General features: G+C 47.1%; 1 protein-coding gene across 1 annotated transcript in view; it reads left to right on the top strand.

Annotated features, from left to right (window-relative positions):
• Positions 1–20084, top strand: part of LOC139057117 (vitamin D 25-hydroxylase-like) — a 45281-nt gene extending 25197 nt beyond the window's left edge. Inside the window, exons 7-8 of the mRNA XM_070534890.1 lie at positions 12250–12440; positions 18875–20084. Of these exons, the coding sequence (XP_070390991.1) occupies positions 12250–12440; positions 18875–19059 (376 nt within the window). The 3' untranslated portion in view covers positions 19060–20084. The remainder of the gene's footprint in view (positions 1–12249; positions 12441–18874) is intronic.
• The last annotated feature ends 2583 nt before the right edge of the window (positions 20085–22667 follow it).

Raw genomic sequence — 22667 nt, 5'->3', positions numbered from 1 at the left:
CACCCACCCACAAAAGTCGGGTATCAGCGTGTTCCTCTTGACTTCACGGATCCGAAAATGTAGAAAGTTCAGGGGTACACACTCGAAAAACATACGAAAATGTTGGCAAAAAGCGGGAGCCGAGCGAACCACGTCAAATGTGGCTGAAACCCACTGCCACCACCCAGCGCAGATCTGTGAAAGTAGCGTCAATGAGCGCTTGCGCACGGTGCATACTCTTGCCCAAACATCGCGGGGTAGCCTATTCCGTTAAACTCCGCATAGCCCTTTTTTGACAAACAGCAGCGCTAACTAGACGACGACGAAAAAAAAATTCAAGGCCGTTTCGCCCTGCGAAGGAGGATGACCAGCGTAGCCTTAAACATCTTGGTAAGAAACGTTCGCAATCACTGATAGGTCCTTTTCAGACCACAGTCAGTCACACACACACCACTGAAGCCAAACGTAGGGTCCACGAAGTCTCGGCGGAATAGCGCATCCGCATCACTGTAACTATCAGCTTTCCCAGCGCGGTACCTCCGTCATTGCGCCGCATTAATCTCGGGGGCTTTCCACTCGAGCCCGCCGCTTACCTCCCCGGCACGCTCCTCGCCGGCTCGTGGTGCCCGACGCTCACGTCTGCGGTCCCGAAGTTGCGCCTCGTGAGCGGCTTGTTATCCCGCAATACGCTCTACACGCGGCCTCCCCATACCAGTGCACGCAACATACTAGCTGCCTACTCGGTTCCTTGCGCAGACGTGGAAATGCCGCAGATAGCAACCGTCTGCCATGGCGGGCAGTTCATAAGACACTACCTCTGACAACTCCGAAGGAACACAACAACAAATGACCCTTCCCTATTCATCTTTCGATTCCTGAGATACATGAAAATCTGACCAGCACTATTCCAGTTGGCCCAGCTGCACTGATTTGAAAAACGTGGAAACCATCTTAAAGTATTTACGGGTGGTAAGCAGCGACCGCTCAAGGCGCTGCAGCAGCTTTCTCCAGCCCTTCGACTGACATAGGAAGGGTGTTTCGAATACCTCTTCCATCCTCATCAACAACTGCGGAGCTGGCAGCGATTGATGTTGCTCTGAAGTACGTACAGGAAGAAATAAGCACATCGAAGGTCGTCATCCTTACAGACTGTCATGCTGCCTTTAGCAGGCTGTTGAGGAATGATGCCAATAGCCCAATTCTACGCAGTATAATAGAGTCCGCGGACAAAATTACTTCTCGTGGGGTGTCCCTCATTGCGCAGTGGATACATTCGCACGTGGGTATTGCTGGAAATGATGAGGCTGATCGCCTCGCTTCAAGCTTGTACTTGACTGCCCACAAAATTCTTGTATGATTGAGAACGCCCGTGTGTTGATCCGCCCATACCTCCTAAAGCAGCACCCAGACCACCGTGTTGCAAACGGCTCGTTCCCTCCCCGTGCTCGTGGCTTGCCTAGTAGTGCTAGAGCACTGTTAGTGAAACTATAGGAATTCGCTCTGTGTTGGTGCGCAAATACTTGTATCGTCAAGGACGTGTGGACAGTCAGTCCGTCGTGTACGTCCTGTGGCTCCTGTGAGACACTTGAACACATTATACTGAGTGTCCCGCATTCGTCACACAACGTGCACTGTTCGTTAAGGAACATGGACTGATTGGACTCAAGTGTACGACCTTTGACATTGCCTGTTTCCGGTTTGGAGGGCTGCTCAACGCGGCCAGCCTCTAGAGCCTTGCTAACTTTCGCGCAGAAAATGAGTTGACCTCCCGTTTATAGAAATTTTTTCCGCGTTCCTACTTTCTTTTGTCCGTGCCTCTGTTATTTGTTTCCTATCTTCTTCTCCTCTTTGAAAGTAGCAATTTAGTAAGCAGAAAGTAGTAAGTAATTCGAAACTAGCGACACTCTCCTCCCCACGGCGCTTTCCTCCTCGATTCTGCTCCCGCGCCCTTTCTGCCCACGGAACACTCGGTTCGGCTCCCGCGGGCGGGCCACAGTATTCGATTGAGGCGCATGACTTTGGGCCAGTTGGACTCCTCAGTATTGTCGGAAACATTTAGAAATGGTGATAACAGCACCCAGAATGCTGAAGGTAATGAGGAAGTTGGTTTCTTCTTAAAGCCGTATGCACGGAGTGCATGGACGTAAAAAGAGCTTTGAGATGGGTTCTATACTTCTGCCACATGATGAGATGTTTTACTTTATGCATCTGTTTTAGTAGTGCTTATGGAACATCTATATGTGTTTGTATTCTTTCCTTGTCTGTGCGCGCTTGTGCACGGCAGGTATTATATTTGGCGTGCCTTCCTACAAAGAATTAGTCGCGAGTGCGTCGTCCGTCGATGCGTTTACCTTCGCAATGTGAAAGAATCTTTGGCACTGTGGCCTCTAAACTGAATAGGACGCTTGCGCAATTTCAGTGCGAGCAAGCGTGCGCGATCATTTGAACACCCCCAGCACATTGTCCATATCCGTGAGAAAACCAAATAATAATCGTCACTCACTCATGCGTGCGTGGCAGCCCAATTCAAAAGCAAATTCAAGAAATGGAAAATAATGCAGAAACTCCACTGAAGTTGTCTAAGTATGCGTAAGCACACTTCCAAGTGTCAGTTCACCCGCACCCAAATTTAAGTTGGCCCAACCCAAAATTTCACGTTGACCGACCTCTAAATTTCAAGGTGGCCCACCCCCAGATTTGAGCTCGGCTTATCCCAAAGTTTGAGCTGGCCCACCCCAAAGTTCAAAGTGGCGGAACCCCAAATTTCAGTTGACCCACGTCCAAATTTCAAGTTGACCCGCCCGCAAATTTATGTTGGCCCGCCCTTAGATTTTAACCCCCAAATTTAGGTTGGCGCACACCCAAATTTCAGTTGGCCCACGCCCAGATTTCAATTTGACCCGCCGCCAGATTTCAAGTTGGTCCACACCAAAATTTAAAATTGGCCCACCCCCAAATTTACGTTGCCCCACTCCCAAATTTCAAGTTGATGACCGTCAAATTTTAGTTGGCCTAGATTTCAACTTGGTTTATCCCCGAATGTCAAGTTGGTCTACCGCCAAATTTATGTTATACCACCTCCCATTTCGAAGTTGGCCCACTCCTACCAGGAGCTTCCCCACGCATTTTCTAAGGAGCCCTATTTATCTCTATGGGCATGTTTTCTTTGGAAGGGGGGGGGGAAGGGGGGGGGAGTTATTGTTTCTTATCTTTCATAAAGCTACCAGTGATCTACATTTATACTATCACAACGACTAAATGTCTAAATTTGGGAATTTACGCGTTTTCCTGAAGTTACAAGGCATTACATTTTTTGCGCGATGTTTTTACTCGCCGAAGAATGCTTACGCACTGAAAACGCAATTTATACTAGCTATGGTCGGATACAACTCATGTATGCACTAAGATCCCGCCAAAGCCCTCATAACCACCGGTCGCTGTTCCTCCGCGAGGCTGCAAATAGTTCGTTCTTTTCCTGTTCCCTAAATAAACTGGTAACCACAAAAATAAGATTACAAGCTCGGAATTTTGTACGTTTTCACTCGTCAAATGTAGTGGGACGGTGAAAGCATAATTCTTTATTGAATTGAAATAAAATGTTTTTTTTCGCTGCAACTATTTACTGTCAAGTGACACTTCATTTGGAATTGAAGTTTTATTGAAGTTTTATTGAAGTTGAAGTTGACATAGAAGTATTAGTTTGTTTTTTGCACAACTTCTGCAGGCTTAGAGTGACGCCTGTCACCGGCAAAAGATGCCGAGGGCGAGTGGGGCTATACTAATCCAGGTACGACCAAATTAGGAAGGCCCACAAAGCTTCAACAAAACACTTTCAACGTTTAACACCCGAACCCTCTCGAGTGAGGCTACCTTAGAAGTACTCTTTGAGGAATTATCACACATCGTTTGGGATATCATCGGCCTTAGTGAGATTAGAAGAACTCGTGAGGCTTATACAATGCTCAATAACGCACAAGTCATTTGCTATAGAGGTCTCCTAGATAATGAGGAATACGGGGTAGGATTCATAATCCATAAGTGCATAGCGGGCTACATGACGAATCCTACAGCATTAATGAGAGGGTAGCTGTAGTCGTAATCAAACCAAATAAGAGGTATAGATTAAAGGTTGTGGATTTTGGAGCCTACGTTCCAACATCCACCCACGATGATGAGGAAGTAAATCAGTTTTTGAAGATGTTGAATTAGCGATGAGAAAAGTGCAAACTCAGTATAGTGTAGTAATGGGTGACTTCAATGCGAAAATGGGGGAAAAGCAGGCTGGTGAACAAGCAATTCGCAACTACGGTGTCAAATTTAGAAACGCTAGACGAGAGATGCTGGTAGAATTTGCAGAAAGTAACAATCTTCGAATAATGAACACCTTTTTCACGAAACGTAGCAACAGAAAGTGGACCTGCAAAAGCCCTAATTGTGAAACAAGAAATTCAATTCAATTCAAAATTGGTTTCATACTTTCTGCCGATCCCAGCGTAGTGCAGGATGTAGAAGATAGGTAGGGTAAAGTGCAGTGATCATAGGTTAGTGAAGCCTAGGATTAACCACGATTTGAACAGAGAAAGAGGAAAATTGGTCAAGAAAAAACAGATAAACTTAGAGGCAGTAGGGTAAAAGGAGACAAATTTATGCTGGTACTTGTAAAGAAATATGCAGTCTTAGAACAGAGAGATGATGATGAGGATGATGATGATGATGACATACAGGTAATGAATGAAACCGTAACGAGGCTGGCTTCAGAGGCAGCAATTGAAGTGGGAGGCAAGGCACCAAGACAACCAGTAGCAAGCTCTCCCAAATAACAAAGGACCTAATAAAGAAACGACAACAAATGGAAGTGTCAAGAAAAGTGATCAACAAGGCGAAAATAAGAGATATTCGAAACTATAACGTGCGAAAGACAGAAGAAGCCGTAAAAAATGAACGCAGCCTGAAATCGGTGAGGAAGAAACTTGTCATAGGACAAACCAAGATGTATGCACTGAAAGATAAGCAGGGTAATATCATCAGCAATCTCAAAGACATAGTAAAAGCCGCGGAAGAATTCTATACTAACCTGTACACTACCCAGAGGAGTCAGGATACCTCAATTAGAAAAAGTAATGAACAGGATGCAGGAACTCCTCCTATAACTAGCGATCAGGTCAGAAGGGCCTTGCAAGACATGAAACGAGGAATAGCGGCAGGAGAAGATGGAATAACAGTCGATTTCATCAAAGAGGGAGGAGACATGATGCTTGAAAAACTGGCGGCTCTTTATACGAAGTGTCTATCGACTGCAAGGGTCCCAGGAGATTGGAAGAATGCACACATTATACTAATCCACAAAAAGGGAGACGATAAAGAATTTAAAAAATTATAGGCCTATTAGCTTACTCCCAGCCTATATAAAATATTTACCAAAATAACCTGCAACAGAATAAGGGCATCAGCGGACTTTAGTCAACCGAGGGAACAGGCTGGCTTCAGGACGGGGTACTATACAATGCATCACATCCATGTCGTTAATCAGGTTATCGAGAAATACGCAGAGTACAATAACTTTCTCTATATAGCTTTCACATATTACTAAAAGGCACTTGATTCAGTAGTGATACCAACAGTCATAGCGGCAGTACATAATCAAGGGGTACAGAACGCTTACGTAAATTCCTTGGGAAATATCTTCAGATGTTCTACAGGTACCTTAATTCTACACAAGAAAAGCAGGAAGATGCCTATAAAGAAAGGGGTCAGACGGGAGACACAATCTCTCCAATGATATTCACTGCGGGCTTAGAAGAAGTATTCAAGCTATTAAACTGAGAAGGCTTAGGAGTAAAAACCGACGGCGAATATCTAAGCAACCTTCGGTTTGCCGATGACATTGTTCTGTTCAGCAACAATGCAGACGAGTTAAAACAAATGATTGAGGACCTTAACAGAGAGAATGTAAGAGTGGGGTTGAATATTGATAGCAAGTCGTTAGGCGCTCTGTTCGTCTGCTTCCTGGGCGATTCGTTTCCTCTTCATCTTGTTCCGATGTCGATTCCAGGCCTCCTCCTGTTTATCAGAATTGTCGCTGTCCATACTGCCGCCTCAACTGTGGTTGTGGCGCACGCGAGCTCTCCTTTTCGATCCTCCGACATGTTATCAGGCATGCGACGCATCTGGCGAAGCGAGTGGAGGCGAACGCAACGACGAGGAACGCGGTTGACGTCATGTGCCTCCTCGCAGCACGGCCACGACGAATTCGCAAGTTCGCGGCCAATGAAGCTTTCGCTTTAAAATATTGCGCATATTCTTTCAGTGTGTCGCGTGCGTCTGGTTGATCATATGGCATATTCGCGGACACTATCAGGTCATTTTATCGAGTACTTCATGTTAATGACCCTTCGCAACATCGTGTTATTTTTTAGTTGTTTATTTTGTAAAGATTGATGCCCAGGTGCCAGGTAAACAATGTTTAGAAAATCGCACCGCGAAAACTTTAGGAGCACGAATGCTATAGTTGGAGACAACCTAAACTACAGTTGGCAAACAAGGCACACAAAATCGTCATGAGACCTTTTCAAAATGGCGTCGTACTTGATTGCTTTAGAGCGTCTGCTGTTTTTGAAGGGTCTTTTCATTGGCGGAAGCTATAGGGTGGGCAACAAACGTGGAGAAAGTGTATGGAGTCTGAGCCTTTCACTCTTCAAAAGTCCACGGTACAGTTCATTTCACTGCCGAGTCCGTTTCATTACTCATGAAACTTCACTGCCAACTGAAGTGAAACTTGACAATACGTATTTTCAAGTTTGCACTCGATTTTCTTTCCATGTTAATATGCACCAAAAAGTCCAGCTAAATATCCTTCTTCACAATCAATAGTTGCAGCGAAGCAAGACAGTATTTTGGACGTCCCTGCAGTTCCTTTCCAGCCAAAACTAGGTCTCTTCGTATTGATCGTGCGGGCTGTTGCGTGCTGTTTGGAAGTATTTCTTTAGTGAGAAGTGCTATTGATCGAGGACTCAATCTGAATTCAGTTGTACCCATGCGTTCATCGCATCGTAACATCAATGCCCTTAAGGTTAGTCTATATACGTTTCCTTGCAATTTTTCGTGGTTGGACAGGACCACTGACGAACCGCTGTCGGCTTGCTGGCGTGCTTTCAGAACTGGCCGCTGGCGTTGTGCACGTCCTTTTGAGATAGCGCAATTGTCAAGCATTATCCAAAGGCACATAATTTTCACCTTGGTTTCTCGGTTTCTGGGCGCTATGCAACGATGAACGCTGTCCTTGTGCGCTGGCTTGGCTGCTGAGCACTAGGATCGGTGCAATCCCAGCCGCGGCGGCCGTGTTTCGATGGAGGCGAAACGCAAGCCGCCTGTATACTGTGCGACTTCAGTACAGGTTAATGAACCCCAGATGGTAGAAAAAGACAGCCCTCCAATGTGCTGTCCCTCATTACCAATGTGTCACTTTCGCCACTTATCCAATGTCACCAAGGAGTCAGTAGCTGTGTTTGACGATTTGAGGGCACTCACTTTCGCCACTTATCCAATGTCGCCAAGGAGTCAGTAGCTGTGTTTGACGATTTGAGGGCACTGTGCAATTATCTTATGCCTAAATAAACTGTCTTTGTACAGCCTTGAGTAGAATCACCCTAATACCGTTTTAATCATCTTAATTGCCCAGATCAAATGTGTGATGCACCCTTGAACTACAGAGCAAGCAATTGGGTTCGGTAACAATGAGCATTAAATGGTGGAGAATTCATTTCAAATGTCTTAGGTGCATGTCTGATAGATGCACTAGCCAAACATTGCCTTATATTAGGCACGCACATGATCTTACTGCAACTGGCAGTGCTGCTAAGTTGATGTGCATGGCATGTCTCACAGCCCATGTACAGCTTCCCGAGGCTAAACGCCACATACTATACATAACAGTAAGCGCAGGCGTTCATAGAAGCAGCAGATGTCAAAAGCCTAGCATCCTTGATTAGCAAGTGCCATGAACAGAGTACTGCAAGCATAATTGTACTGTTGCAAGTTTTAAAAATCAAGCTGCATGTGAAAAGACATTTGCGAATTCATTTGTCCAAGATCGGTGCTTGGTTGAGCTGCACTGGGCACTTGGATGGTATAAACAGGCAATATTTAACTCATCAGATATTGTAACAAAAGTAATTTTTGTACAGTAACATTATATAGCAATCCACGAGGCAATGTTGCTGCGTCTTTTCACCATTGTTCCTATTAACTTACTGCTGTGGCAAGAAATTTTTGAGACACAGACTAGCAGACAGACTTTCTGTTTATTTTTCCATTCAATCAATATGCGGTGTTGGGCTCGAATGAAGACACCCAAGACCAGTGGCTTCAGTGTGACAAAAGAGCGTGCATTAGACTAGGACAACGTACACATATGAACAGATGTGCATACATAACTAGCGTTGACAGTAAAACATTTACACCTCGCTCCCTCTGTCAGGTGTTAACTTGATCATTGATCATTGGAGCCTATTGGGAGGGTTCACGAGGAAATACAGAACATGAGAATTAAACATGGGGAACAACAGGAAGATTACGCCCTCCTTATGCCTTACCTTGCGGGCAAACCTTGTCCTTGTATTTGGATTGCCCAAATAAAAAAAGATGCATGAGAACTATGGTTGGGTATCACCCAAGGGGGCAGACTGCGGAGAGAGGATTGTTGATGCACTCATTCATACAAAATGCAAGATAATGTCGAGAGAACACATGAATTTGGAGCACTTCTTGCCTTGCCATGAAAGGCGAAATCCTGACTGAATGTAATCAACTTGCTGCTCACTGCCAATGTCCACTGTTCAGAGAGGAGGAAACACAAGTGCAAAAAATATGTCATATCTCACTGTACTCTAATTCACTGTACGGGGATGTAAACACATTAGGGACTGGTCCTCTGATGTCTGCGCTGATATTTACGTTGCGCTTAAGCCAAGAAAATACATTTGTCGACGTTGGCTCACTTCTACCTATTGACTATAGTGACTAAAGTGCTGACTTCAGTCTTTCACACACTGGCTGGAGACCAACGCCGCACAAGCACTGCTTTTTGCTGTCCTCCTGAATTATAAAATTATAGTTGCGATCAATTATGATGGTACTACAATCATGATGCAATCGTAACCGCAAATAATGGTTCAACTGTAACCTTTGCAAAAGAATTGAGTAACCATGTAGTGAGACAAAACATCCGGAGCAGTGTCATGTCACACACTGGCAAAGCCAGCATTCATATACGCTACAGAAAAGAACTTGAAAAACGGGTCCCTTAGCACTTGCGTATCTGGACAAACAGCTGGCCTAATGTGCACCCTCAGGGACTCTGTAACCGGGCTTCCCTAGCAGCAACAGTTCTCGCTTGTCCAAAACAACTGAGACATTGTAATTGCCTACTGAAAATTACACGCACAGGAAAATATTTACAAGCAGCTTCGTGAGAACAGAACCTACTGCTCGAGGCAAGTCTGCATAAGCATTGTATGCTATGCATGGATCAAAGAGTTCATTTACGTGCATTACTTAAAAAAGCCCATACATAATACATATTGTAAGACATTTCAAATTCATTTGGAATGTTTTTTTTTCTAAATATAGGTTTCAACGGTAGCTTCAACTACTACATACATGGAAAAAAGCAGTATACATTTGACAAGCAGCACTCATATGGCCAAAGCCTTGGTTGTGCTGTTATCGCCCTGCCATGTACAACAACGTCTCGTCGGTCCAGTCAAACCGCTTATGGCAGCTTTTAGCCCAGGAGGACCTTTCTAGTGTTTACTAGAAGAATTATAAAGTTGAAGTTGAAACGATGTTTTATTTGAATGTGAAGATATCTGCCCAGCGGTCGATTTAGGCACCACTAAACTCCTTGAAGCCCTTGGGTTCAGCGAGGGCAGGTGGAAAGTAAACATGTCCGGAATAGAGATTAGTAAGAGGCGATTGGAGGATTGGTGGAATAAAAGCAGGGAAAAGACAAAAAATGAAGACGTACAAAAGCACAGTTCGCCACAGGAGATCAGAAAATTTGGTTGTGGGAGTTCATAGTGGTTTCTTTCCTTTTTTTATTGTTTAATCTAGGTAAGACATTAGGAAGTATATTAGCAAGAGGTTGGTCGCGCAACCCACCGCCCAGTTCCAAAGGGGACGCTCATAACATCCACCCATCCATGCGAACATTGAGAAATGTATGGGTGGGTAGACACATACAAATCCGCTGTAAAAGGATAACACAAGCGCTCGCTCGCAATTAATGCTTGTTCGAAAAAGGACACGAGTATACTACAAGCTAATGCCAACCTGGCCATGATAGAAGCCATGAATGCGCAGCAGAGACTAGCTGGGTGCTATAGAAGACATGTCAGGTAGAATAAGTACGTGTGTCACAAAATCTAACTACGAACACTGGCGGCGACAATGCTGGCGTTATGAAGAGCGCCGGCATGCAGCGGGCAGCGAACGATACATGCGGCCTCTCACATCGACGCGTCTCGAAGCGGCAGACGGTACGGACGAAGAGCCGTTTCAAATATAGTTTATCCATTCATTCTGAAACTTCAGATTACACGACCTCCAACACGAAGCGCGCGGGAAGAAGGTCCCCTTAAAGCCAACAGCCATCGCAGCTCGCGTTTGCCCCCACTGCCGCTTACCTCTGCGCATACTCCACCGGCAAGACAGGGCAGGCAGGCGGCGCCCCATACGCAGCCACCGCTGCAGGCTAGAGGACGAGGAGCACGCTTTCCTCCCCTAGTGCGCGCTTTATCTCGTGACCTACAACATTGAGCGAGCGGGAAGAATGCGCGCATCTAGCCACAATCATTCTCTGCTCGCCCTCGCGCGCTGTCCCTCACGACTCGAGGCTTTGCCACATGCCCCTTCGCATGGCATTGGTTTCAAGTCATGGTTCATACTTCGGGGATATTCTCAAGGAACTTACGCGAGTGAGTCCCCGCAATGCGGCACGCAACTGAGAGCGTCTGTGTACGCATCTGCTCATCTGTTCTAATGTTTACCTATTGCGAGCCGCAGCACCTCTCTTGGTTCGTATTATAATATATATCCAGAAACTGTCTATAGGCGCTGCCCTCAAAACACTGCGCCATTGTCTCAGCGTCATACAATGCGATTCCGCAAGGTTTTCTAGTGAAACACAACACGTACGCATTTGTACGTGGCTATACATAGCAGCTTGCATCACAAAACTAGCGACGCGCCATGCAGCAACAGTTCGCCCCGATGTTAATTGCTGCGCTCAAAAGCGGCAAATAAAAAATGGCTGTGGCTTAGCTAAGGTTAAGCCCAGGATGCGAAGCATACTAGCCTTTATTTTAGTTGTTGATCCACTGTTTAGCCTAGTGAACTGCTGTTGCTTGGCTATATTTAGTTCGGCTAGACGAAGAAACAACTCATGCGTTACTCTGCTTCGCCTTCAAGAGTGGAACGCGACAGCGTTCCCGTCGACCCGCCAAGGGGTGTAAGACAATGGGCTACGGCCAGTGGCGTAGCAACAGGGGGGGCCGGGGGGCCGTGGGCCCCGGGTGCAAGGGGACAGTGAAGGGGGGGGGTGTCATATACGTTTGAAGGCACCCCTCTTTCCGCCGGCTACACCCGGAGAGGGGGGTGACAGAAGACCTATGGGCCCCGGGTGCCAGACGACCTAGCTACGCCACTGGCTACGGCGCAGCGACTACGCGGCCCGCATTGGACGCGGTGAGCGTCGAGCAACGCAGCGTTCGGCGCGGCAACGAAATGTGCGCCTGAGCAAGCGACGCACGCCTGAGCCTTAGAAACAGCTCGTTTCTAAGGCAACACCGCATTCACAAGAGGCGCTTTTGTACCGCTTTGAAGCATCGTACTCGTGGCTCAGTGGTAGCGTCTCCGTCTCACACTCCGGAGACCCTGGTTCGATTCCCACCCAGCCCATCTTGCAAGAGTTGAGCCAAAGCCACCTAGAAAATCAGTCTCTGTAGCACGCCACAACCTTCGCTTCTCATTCCAACGAGCAGCTCTGTCTCCAGGAGGCATCTCACCTCGTGAGTGTAGCAGAGGCAAGCGCAGCTGCTTATATACCACCGCGACGCCGCGAGCGACGGCGCGAGTTGGAGCCCCGTTTCTCCTCTGTCGTGACGTCACGGTGTCACGTGGTATTGAAGGCGACACCGCCGCGCCTGAGCAGCTGGGTTGAGCTCTCGTAATATGCTTCGCATAAAAGGACGTGTTTCCCAATCCCTTTGGCAGTGCTGCGGAGGACGTGGTCGTGGACGGACTTCTCATCCCCGAGGGGACAACGGTGATGCCGAACCTGTGGGCCGTGCACATGGACCCCAAAGTGTGGAAGGATCCCGCCAAGTTCGACCCGACCCGATTCCTTCCGGCCGATGGATCGGCGCTCACCACGAGGCCCGAGCACGTCATTCCCTTCTCAATCGGTGAGCGTGGATCGCGGCGATCGAAGAGCTCTCATTTTGTGCGCGAGTGTTCGCCGCTTGACGACGAGGCAGGGAACTAAACGTTGTTTCTTTTTTGCTATTGTTATCAATATTGCTATTATTTTAACTAACTGCATTACAAGAGATGCACGTGGTACCTCTTAGAGGGCGCGGGCTACTCCTGTGCTCTTAATTCGAAGGCGAAGAAGTGTGAAACAAGAATGGAGGAAAGACAGTCACGATCGCCCCGCTCGGCCGTTGTCTCTTGCTGTGCATTCAAATAAAAACGCCGACCGCTTCTAGCCTTAAACGCGTACTATCAATTGGTTCACATGCACAAAAAAATTGATTCGCAGGAGTTAACAAGCTTTCGTGTTGATGTACACACGACGACTCTCGTCAGCGGAAGACACAGCGCGCACAAGTACTCACATAAGTGCCATAAAAACAACGATAATAAGAGTGAATACGGGAAATACGTACACAGTAGACTTCCGTCAATTCAACTCTGGTTAATTCGATCTTGACCGAAGGTCTCGGCTGGCGCCCATACATTTCTATGTACCCAAACTTTCGTTATTTCGTAACAATAGCCTTCGCCTAATAAGTGAAATTAAACTCGTCAGCTTCGCCGCAATACAGCAATATTAAGCGGCGAAGCATACCAAGAACGGAAAGTGCCTCAGTCAGGCGACAGAGTGTGCGTTTCATATTTGTACAGGCGCCAACGCAACGCAGCAGTAGGAACACTTAGACGCCTACTAAGAATACTGGCAGAACATTCAAAGCTGTTTCTGACCTTGCTGTGGCGATTTGACACCTCGTTTTGCTCGCCGTCCTTATCTTATATGCAAGACCATTAACGAGCCGAGCACGCGTCCTCTAATTATACGCGCGCGCGCATAACTGTCGCGTAAAAACTATCTGCTCTTTGGGAAAGCTAGCAAAAAATAAAGCGTTAACGTAAAAAAAACTCAGTAAGTCAAGGGGACATTTAAACACGAAATAAAGCGAGGGTCTATCTAAAGCTATGAGGGCCTGCCAGTAAGCTTACTAGGCGTCTCCGCTTCTCCGTGCTAGTACTGTGACCGAAGATGACGCATATCCGTGTGCAAATTATGGAACAAATGTTATGTGTTCCTTAATGTGGACGTGCTCGGCAAGATGTGGACGTGTTTGGCAAGGTGCGCTGCAGTCACCATATAGGATGGCAAGATCTCGAATTAGCCTAGACTTGAGGAGGGAATGGAAGAAACTGGTACATAAGAAGCCGATCAATGAGTTAGCGGTAAGAAGGAAAATAGAGGAATTCCGGATCAACCTACAGAACAGATATTCGGCTTTGACTCAGGAAGAGGACTTTAGTGTGGAAGATACGAACGACAATCTTATGGGCATCATTAAGGAGTATGTAATAGAAGTCGGTTCTAACTCCATTAGACAGGATGCCAGTAAGCTATCGCGGGAGACGAAAGATCTGATCAAGAAACGCCAATGTATGAAAGCCTCTAACCCTACAGCTAGAATAGAACTGGCAGAACTTTCGAAATTAATCAACAAGCGTAAACAGCTGACAAGCTGACATAAGGAAGTATAATATGGATAGAATTGAACATGCTCTCAGGAACGGAGGAAGACTAAAAGCAGTGAAGAAGAAACTAGGAATAGGCAAGAATCAGATGTATGTGTTAAGAGACAAAGCCGCCAATATCATTACTAATATGAATGAGATAGTTCAAGTGGCTGAGTAGTTCTATAGAGGTTTGTGCAGTTCCAGTGGCACCCACGACGACAAGGGAAGAGAGAATAGTCTAGAGGAATTTGAAATCCCACAAGTAACGCCGGAAGAAGTAAAGAAAGCCTTGGGAGCTATGCAAAGAGGAAAGGCAGCTGGGGAGATAACAGCAGATTTGTTGAAGGATGGTGGGCAGATTGTTGTAGGAAAACTGGCCACCCTCTATACGCAATGCCTCATGACTTCGAGCGCACGGGAATCTTGGAAGAACGCTAACATAATCCTAATCCATTAAAAAGGGTACGCCAAAGACTTGAAAAATTATAGACCCATCAGCTTACTGTCCGTTGTCTACAAATTATTTACTAAGGTAATCGCAAATACAATCAGGAACACCTTAGACTTCTGTCAACCAAAGGACCAGGAAGGATTCCGTAAAAGCTACCCAACAATTGAGCATATTCACACTGTCAATCAGGTGATAGAGAAATGTGCGGAATATAATCAACCCTTATATATAGCTTTCATTGATTACGAAAAAGCGTTTGATTCAGTCGAAACCTCGGCAGTCATGGAGGCATTACGGAATCAGGGTGTAGACGAGCTATATGTAAAAATACTGAAAGATATCTATAGCGGCTCCATAGCCGCCGTAGTCCTCCACAAAGAAAGTCCTCCACAAAGGGGTATTCGGTTCTGTGGACGAAAGAAGTTGCCGGCGGACTCGAAAAATATGTCTATATTGATAAAGCTGCTCAGTCACCCATGGCTACAACGCGATGAAAAATGTGACGCGCCTTCCGATATCGCTTTCTGTTTCGTGAATGTGTGATGGCCTCACAACTGAAAGTTTATTTCGGAAACAGCAGCGGGGGACCCTGACTGCCGATATGTAATACAGCATCTAGTTCGTTAACTTTCCTCCACCTGTTAGTTAACGCGACGAATATATTACATAGCGATTAAAGCAGCGACTCAGCGCTACTGCCTTGCCCAGTCGCAGCAGGATCCGGCTCCCATTTCGATGCAGAAGTGTTCCACATGACTCGCGACTGAAACCTAGCTTTCGGGCTTACACCCCAAGTTAAATAACGCGAGATATCGAAACGCAATAAACTGGTTTTAGCACAAGATAACCCATCGATGTACGAACCAAAGAATCCGTACCTGCCGTGCACGCGAACATACCGGTAAAAATTTTAAAACCAGTCAAGAAGTCACGTGGGAGGTCGATGATGCTGAACGCTATCTTGCGTTTAAAATGGCAAAAAAACAACCAAGTTGGTTATAAAGTGTACTATGTAAAATTAGGAATGATAATTTTGTACACTTTGTCATGTAATAAAAGCGCTTCGTTTATTGTTGAAGAAAGTTTGTAGAATAAATCAGCGCTTACTACGGCGCCTCCAGCGGGAGATAATGAGGACACGGGGGAACCTTTTTAATTGGTTTATTGCGCCTGTTTGTTGTTGTTTTTTAGCAGCGCCACGCGGTTGATTTTTCGCGCTCTGTGGCCATTTGTTGAACTTGAGAGTGTTCGGGGCCCGGACCGGCCTGTCTGGCCGTGAGTTTATGCACACTTAGCACCGAACCCCTCTAGGCCACGAGACATTCATCTGAGGGATCGCCGGTCGTTTGTGCGCAGGCGTGAGTAAGAGCGGGCGCGAGAGAGACACTGTGGGGGCTTTTGCTCCTTTAATATATGGCTCTACCTAGGCACTATGGAGGACGTTTCTTGGCGCGTCTTCTATGCGTTTGTCCTCTAGACATACCGGAGTGCGGTCGAGTTTCTTTACGCTCTGCCGCTGGCTGCCCGCGCAGTGAGGCAGTGGGTACGGACGCCGAATTTGGTGATCGCTGTGTCTGAAGAGGCAAGGTTCTGACTAGTACGTGTTGTATAAGACGCGGGTCGCTTTTTTAGTCGCGGCAGTATACTGGATTTTTCACAAGCACTGCTCCAGGAGGGCACATGTAGCCGGCAAACGGAGGCCTCAGGCGAGCACCTGAGGTTATAAGCGGCGCAGGATCTCCAGGGCACCCAAGGGGTAGCGGGGGCATCAAAGTTGCAAGCAGGGTGGCCCGTCAGTTGGGGCCACAGAGGCCTAAGCGTGAAAGGGGGTGTTCGCATAAAAAATTGGCTGACAGCCGATCTTATATACCCCTGGCACGAGCAGGCCTCAGCGAGCCCCAACCCACGGACCAGTTCGGGTGCTAGCTTTGGTGTCCTGGAGGCGCCGTCAATAATACGAAATAATGACACGTTGTTACAATTAGCAAAAAAAGTACGTTTGAATAAATATAATCACGTCCAGCCGCCAACTTGTGACGCTAAGTTCAGCACTACCGCGCCCCGCGACTTCTGCAACACCAGTCAGAACTTTGCCTCTGCAGGTACGCCGGACAGACTTCCTCGCGCCTGCGGCGCTGGTGCTGGGTCAGTCATCGTCACCGGCGGCCTTTCAACCACTTGCGTTCAACCGCGGTTGCTAAGGCGCTCTGCCTTCCAGACTTTCAATATATGATGCCCAGGCTCTACTACGGTATCTACTGCTCCTACGGAAACATCTGTGATGTTATATACAAGGTACATCGCCGTAAGAAGCTAAAAAGCTACGATCCGCCACGACTGGCTTAGCCCGCTGCTTCACCTACTTTACCGCGCCGGCAGCCAGCGTCCGGCCGATGCCGGCACGCCCACAACACGCAGTACGTAGGCAGAGTCATATATTCAAGGGGCAAGAGCCCCCAGATTGTCCCTCTCGCGCTCGCTTTTAGTCGCGCCTGCGTACAAACGACTGGTGATCCCTAAAATGAACGTCTCGTCTCTAGCCCAGTCATGCCAAGCCACAGCTAATCATCACCCTTCACTACAGGTAGCGGTAGTTGTCTGGTCGATCTCATCGGTCGACGAGTCCGGCGTTCCCAGCGTACTAGGCAGCCGCCGGTGAAATGGGATGCATCATGCCGGAGACGCTAAAATCGCTAAAAATTTATCCTGCACTTTAAACGTGACCTGCAGCAGCGCGGCGATCAGATGTTACCGCAGCGCTAGCGGAAAAGTGCGCGACGAGCGAGCGCTTATTTGTTGAAGTCGCAAATGCAACACGATCGCTTCAGTGAACCCGAACAGCATACTGCTGCTGTTCAGCTAAACTACCGCGCGATACACCCTGTTCCAGTTGCTGCGGTGTGCGATAGGACATGTTATATTCCCACGCCAGCCACACAAGACTGTAGAGCGTCCAATTTTCGCCAATTTAGCGTAACTGCGCCACGCGTTAGCTTGGCCACCCCACTATGCTCTTGTTCGAGCGGAAGAAGAACGCATCGAAGCCCTGCTGTTGAACGTAGACAACCAGACAGAAAACCGGCTGGACTCGGAGAACACTCCGCGTTAAAAGAACATCGCGGGTGCGCAACAGCCTTGTCAGAGCGCACTGCAGGACCTGTTCACTGGTACACCGGAACGGAATACAAACAAGGAAAGCAGAGAACACGAGCGCTAGTTCTACACATTCTTCACTGTATGTACGTCCTTCCGCCGGGAAATTAAGGTGTCGTTTTTTTTTTTCAGTTTCGGTATGAAAAACATCGATTTTTGCGAGATCATTGTAACGAATTGAGCTGCATTTCAAGCATAAGATTTTGCACATATATACTGCATGCCTAAATTACCTGAAACTAGGCTTTTTACGTGGCCGAAAGTTGCGTTGGAGTTGGCTTTTAATGAATAATGAGCCGCGTCGGATATTCTGCCGAGCAGGTAGGGGAGAGTCGCATATTTTTCATTCCCTTCGGTCTCGTAAGAATTAGGCCCTCCACGAAGCTGCTAGGCTTCTTAAGGAAGTTTCCGTCCGTTAACACACGAAGCACTCTGCGATCTGCGCAAGACACTTGACCAAGGCTAAGTGATGGCCTTCTTTTCGAGGTTTTACGCAAGATTCCAGTCAGCGTTCACGATTACAGGTAACTTTACCCATAGCAATGTATCTCCCACAGTAAAAACCAGCATGAGCTGCCCATCAGCATCAATCGAATCCCATAGCGTGGATACTGTGGCGTATCGAGCTCCCTGCTGTATGTGTTAAGCTTCGTCAGCTTCTTCGCGTTCCTTCATTGAAAGCTTCTGAAAGTGCTTTTTGCAGAAAGGTCATGCCCATGCTTGGTAAACTGGGTCCTCTTCTTTAATGTAGATTTTAATGAGTAGCGAGAACATAGGAAGAAAATGGATGTAATAAATCTGGACGAAACTTATAACCGGATGAGTATTGTGATCACAGTGTTACGTCAATGTCACATTCACTGTTATATCGTTACTATTAATGTCTGGCAAACACTGTCACATTAAACAACCTCAACCGAACTAGTTCATTTGATCTTGCTGTGAAATTTCGCAAGGAAAAAAGCAGCGGTAAGCGCAACGTCTGTTCCTTTTAACGGCAAAACGCAGGTCACTGTGTTCGGACACATGCCGTTGCGGCTAATCTAATCAACTATAACCTAGCCAAATATATTCAACAGATTTTGCATTTTTATACGTTAAGCAAAAATAATATTCTGCAGGTAGGCAAGCAGCCTACAAAGTGTCTATCAAAACTGGATGAATATATTTGTATGATTACAGGCAAAACAAGCTGGTCCAGAGCCCTCCTGTCATTCCTTGTACAGAAAAACTTACTTGTAGGCAATTCTCTTGCAGGCAAGAGGAGCTGCCCGGGCGAGGCGCTGGCCATTGTGGAGATGTTCCTTTACACGACCCACCTACTACACGCATTCCGCATCCTTCCTGAGGAGGATCAGGAAGGCCTGCTCGAGCGCATAGAATCCCTGGGTGCCCGATCCAACGACTTGGCCTCAGTGAGGCTCCGCTTCTTCAGGCGGTGACAGCGAAGATGCTCACGTGACCTCCTCCGCGACACTCCAGCAGCGCGGGGGAGGGAAACACATGCATGGACTACTGCGAAGCGTTATGCCTGAAGCGCAAATTGGCAGAACGCTGCAACGCGGTACTTCGGCAATTTTAATCCCGTAAAGTTTAAAGGCTGTTATGGGAAACGCTTTCGAAATTCATTAAAGTAGGAATAATTAAACGATTTCCATTTCCTCTGGATTTCTTTTACCACATAGGCATACAATTTAAGTTCACTAAAATAGTAATGCTCGACAACTAGTTATGAAAATTAGACAAGCAGCTTAAATGGAGGAGTCCGGCAACAATCTAAATGAAATTATTGAAGCCCGTCATTGGAGAAGTTCATAACGGGCTAGTGTCATGCAGAAAGCTGCTGCCGTTAATTCCGGCTAAGTAACGAATTCACGCAAATTTCACCTCGAAAGGGAAAGAAAACTGCCGAAGACCGCAACTGTCACGCCATGGGTCATAATTGTCGAGACTACTTATGCACCACCATCGGAGGAGCATGATGCAAGAAAGTTGCGCTGCGTTACAGGCATACACAAATATTAAAGCATATATTTTACAAGAAACTAACAACTGCACAACTCAAGCACGTGTTCCCATCTTCATTTGAGCCGTGTGTGAGGCAGTTCATGTGTGTAAATAATTATAATGACGCGTTCGGGAAACAGTGGAGAGCATGCACACTTATCACTATGAGCAGTCCTTCGGGCGTTCTTGTTACACTGCAGTCATGTCCTCCTTCGTCATTGCATCTCGATATGAATGGGGCAAGAGGACGCGCACCACTCTGGATCACTGCTGCGTCCACAGCAAAGCCTTCAGCGACACAGAACAAACCTCTCGTTGATCTAACGGTTCTTAAAAAAATTATGGCAGAGCCAATCTCAGTATCAGTGTCGAAGGCAATGCGATTAGCATTCGTGCAATGCGCCGGCACATCGAACATCCTTTAATCGCGCTACCGCACACCCCTTGAAGATGCATTACCAACAAGCCCACATTGCAACCCTCGTGAATATCTCACATTTATCTAAGATCGGGATCGGTAGTGGTCATTCCAAGACTTCTCTTGCTTCGGCTATATGCGACGTGTTCCGGTATAGTCCCAGGTTTTGCTTCGGTACTCGTTTTCGTTTCGTTTCGTATTCGTTTTTCTCAGCTACAACTGCACCAAATTTGACTGGTTTGTTGCATTTAAAAGAAAAATTAAACTCTAGTGATTGTTTGTTTCGAATTTTTGCTTTATCAAGTTTACACTACTTTATTTTGCTTTATCAAGTTTACTATCAAGTTTACAACTCTGTCTTTCGGCAACGAAAAGTGATATCACAATTCTGTGAATTACATCTAATAGTACATTTAAAGCGGACAAAAGTGATATGTTACATATGAATCTCAAATAAACTTAGTAATATGGAAATACACCTTTTGCAGAACCCTTGTAAACAACGCAACAAATTCCCATAAGATGCAAAATTATATATCGAATTTGTCCGCTTTGAATGGTCTAATGGATGCCGTTTACTGAACCGCAACATCTGTTCTTGATGCAGCGCTATGAATTTGTAAACTTCGTGCTTCTACTTTTTTCAAACTGTCGAATATTTGAAAATCTTTTTAACAGAATTCAGGAACTAAATCGAAATTCCGCTGCAAACAGTCACTAGAATTTAACTGTCTCTCTCAAATGCAACAAATTTCATTAAAATCGGTCCAGGCCTGGGGTTATCTCAGAAAAACGTTTTTGCGTTTTACGTGTATTTGAATAGGCCGCCTTGGAGTTGGGCCCGAGCTAAAGCTTCCTCTTAAATTGTATCCGACTATAGTAGCGTTTTTTGGATTATCTCTGGAAGAAATATACAGAAATATATCTTTGCAGAACAATCACAGTTCTTTTGGATCCCTCGTTTACTGCTCTAACAAGTTAAGCGCCACAACCGATTCTTATTGTTATTTGGGAATTTATTTGCGTCTTAATTTCGGGGGGGGGGGGAGGGGGGCGGGCCCCCCTAGGCCCCCCCTTGGCTGCGTGCCTGATTTGGGATCGCACCTATGCAGAGCGTCGGGGTTTGCTTCTTCGCATCCCCTGCAGATGGCGTCGTTGGGCGAGGGCAGGCGTCGGAGCGGTGCTCGAGTCGGCCGCAGCTGTAACGCACGTCCATTTGCTTGCGGAATAAAGTGCGCCTGACTATAGTGCCGCCGTACGAGACAAAATTTGGCACCCTGTACCCCTCGAACAGGACCACCATGGTGCCGGTCTTCTTGAATATTTTGGCGCCCAGCGCCGTGGGGTTTCTCGCGTTGACGAGTTTTTTGTCCATCGCCGCGGGCCCGTCGGTAGAGAGAGGCCTCGGATGACGCCCTTGCACTTGGAGTTGTGGGCGGCCTCGTAAGCGCCCACCTCAAAACGTTGACCGGCGACGGAGATGCCCTCGATGCTGATGTAGCGTGCAGCATTGTCCCTCTTGGATGTGCTGATCACCAGTATATTTTGTTGAAACTTGGGACACATCGGGTCGGTGTCCCGCGACGCCGAATCGAACCCGGCAGCCTGCCAAATGGCGTCGCGGTGACTGCGGTAGGTCCGAACTTGCCAATACACAGGCCTCCCGCGGGCCGCATGACGACCTTTGCCTGCTCCTTGGGCAGCGGAGGCATTCTGTCCCCTCTAATGATATTGCTTTTAATACCCGCACGGTCGGCGCGCTCCCGAGCGTTCGAACCGGCGTTATGCTGAACGTCGATCGCACTGGCATTGGCCGCGTTTCTCATTCTCATTGAAGAACCTCTGGCGGAAAGAAGCTGCCACCCGGAGTCCTTAGTGAAGTCCTCGGGGGCTCCTTCCACCTCAAACTCCATCACAAAGTCGCTGCAAAAGCCTCCGACGAGAAGAGGCGGGCGAGCGATTTCTCGCCGCGCGAACCCTAACACGTTTAGGCTCAACACACAGTAACGACGTAGTCAAAAGAAAAAACGGCAAGAAATACCACAGAAGTACAGCCACCCATAAAAGTCGGGTATCGGCGTGTTCCTTTTGACTTCACGGATTCGAATATGTAGGAAGGTCAGGGGTTCAGACTCGAGAAACATCCGAAAAGTTGGCAAAAAGCAGGACCCGAGTGAACCACGTCACATGTAGCTCAAACCCATTGCTCATTACCGAGTGCCTGAATAAACTTTTATTGGGTCCAGCAAAACGCGATGTGAAGATTATTGTTGCTCTTCAACGAACTTTTTTCACGGCGACATGGGTCCCTGTAAACGCGGAACTAAGCAAGTGCTGCTTTGAGAAGAGACTTTTTGACGCCGCTTCGGAGTACTGGATATGTGCCACTTGGTCTGTGCTCGTCTCCAATGAAACGCTTTGATGCCAACCTAGGTCAATGGGTATGTGCCAGTGGGCAGGTCTTCATTGAACGTCTTTGACGGCCACTTAGGTAACTAGGTGCGTACCACTGGGGATGTGTCGCTCTAGATTGCCGAAAGATATCCCTCAAGTTTCTCCGACGCTGAGTGGAATCGAAACAACGTCACAAGGGCTCCTCAAGAACACCAACCCGGTGCATTAGCA

Source organism: Dermacentor albipictus, chromosome 3 (assembly GCF_038994185.2).
Source record: "Dermacentor albipictus isolate Rhodes 1998 colony chromosome 3, USDA_Dalb.pri_finalv2, whole genome shotgun sequence".
In the NCBI taxonomy this organism is placed as follows: Eukaryota; Metazoa; Arthropoda; class Arachnida; order Ixodida; family Ixodidae; genus Dermacentor; species Dermacentor albipictus.
Note: the sequence above shows the minus strand (reverse complement) of the source record. Positions and strands in the feature narration are given on the sequence as shown.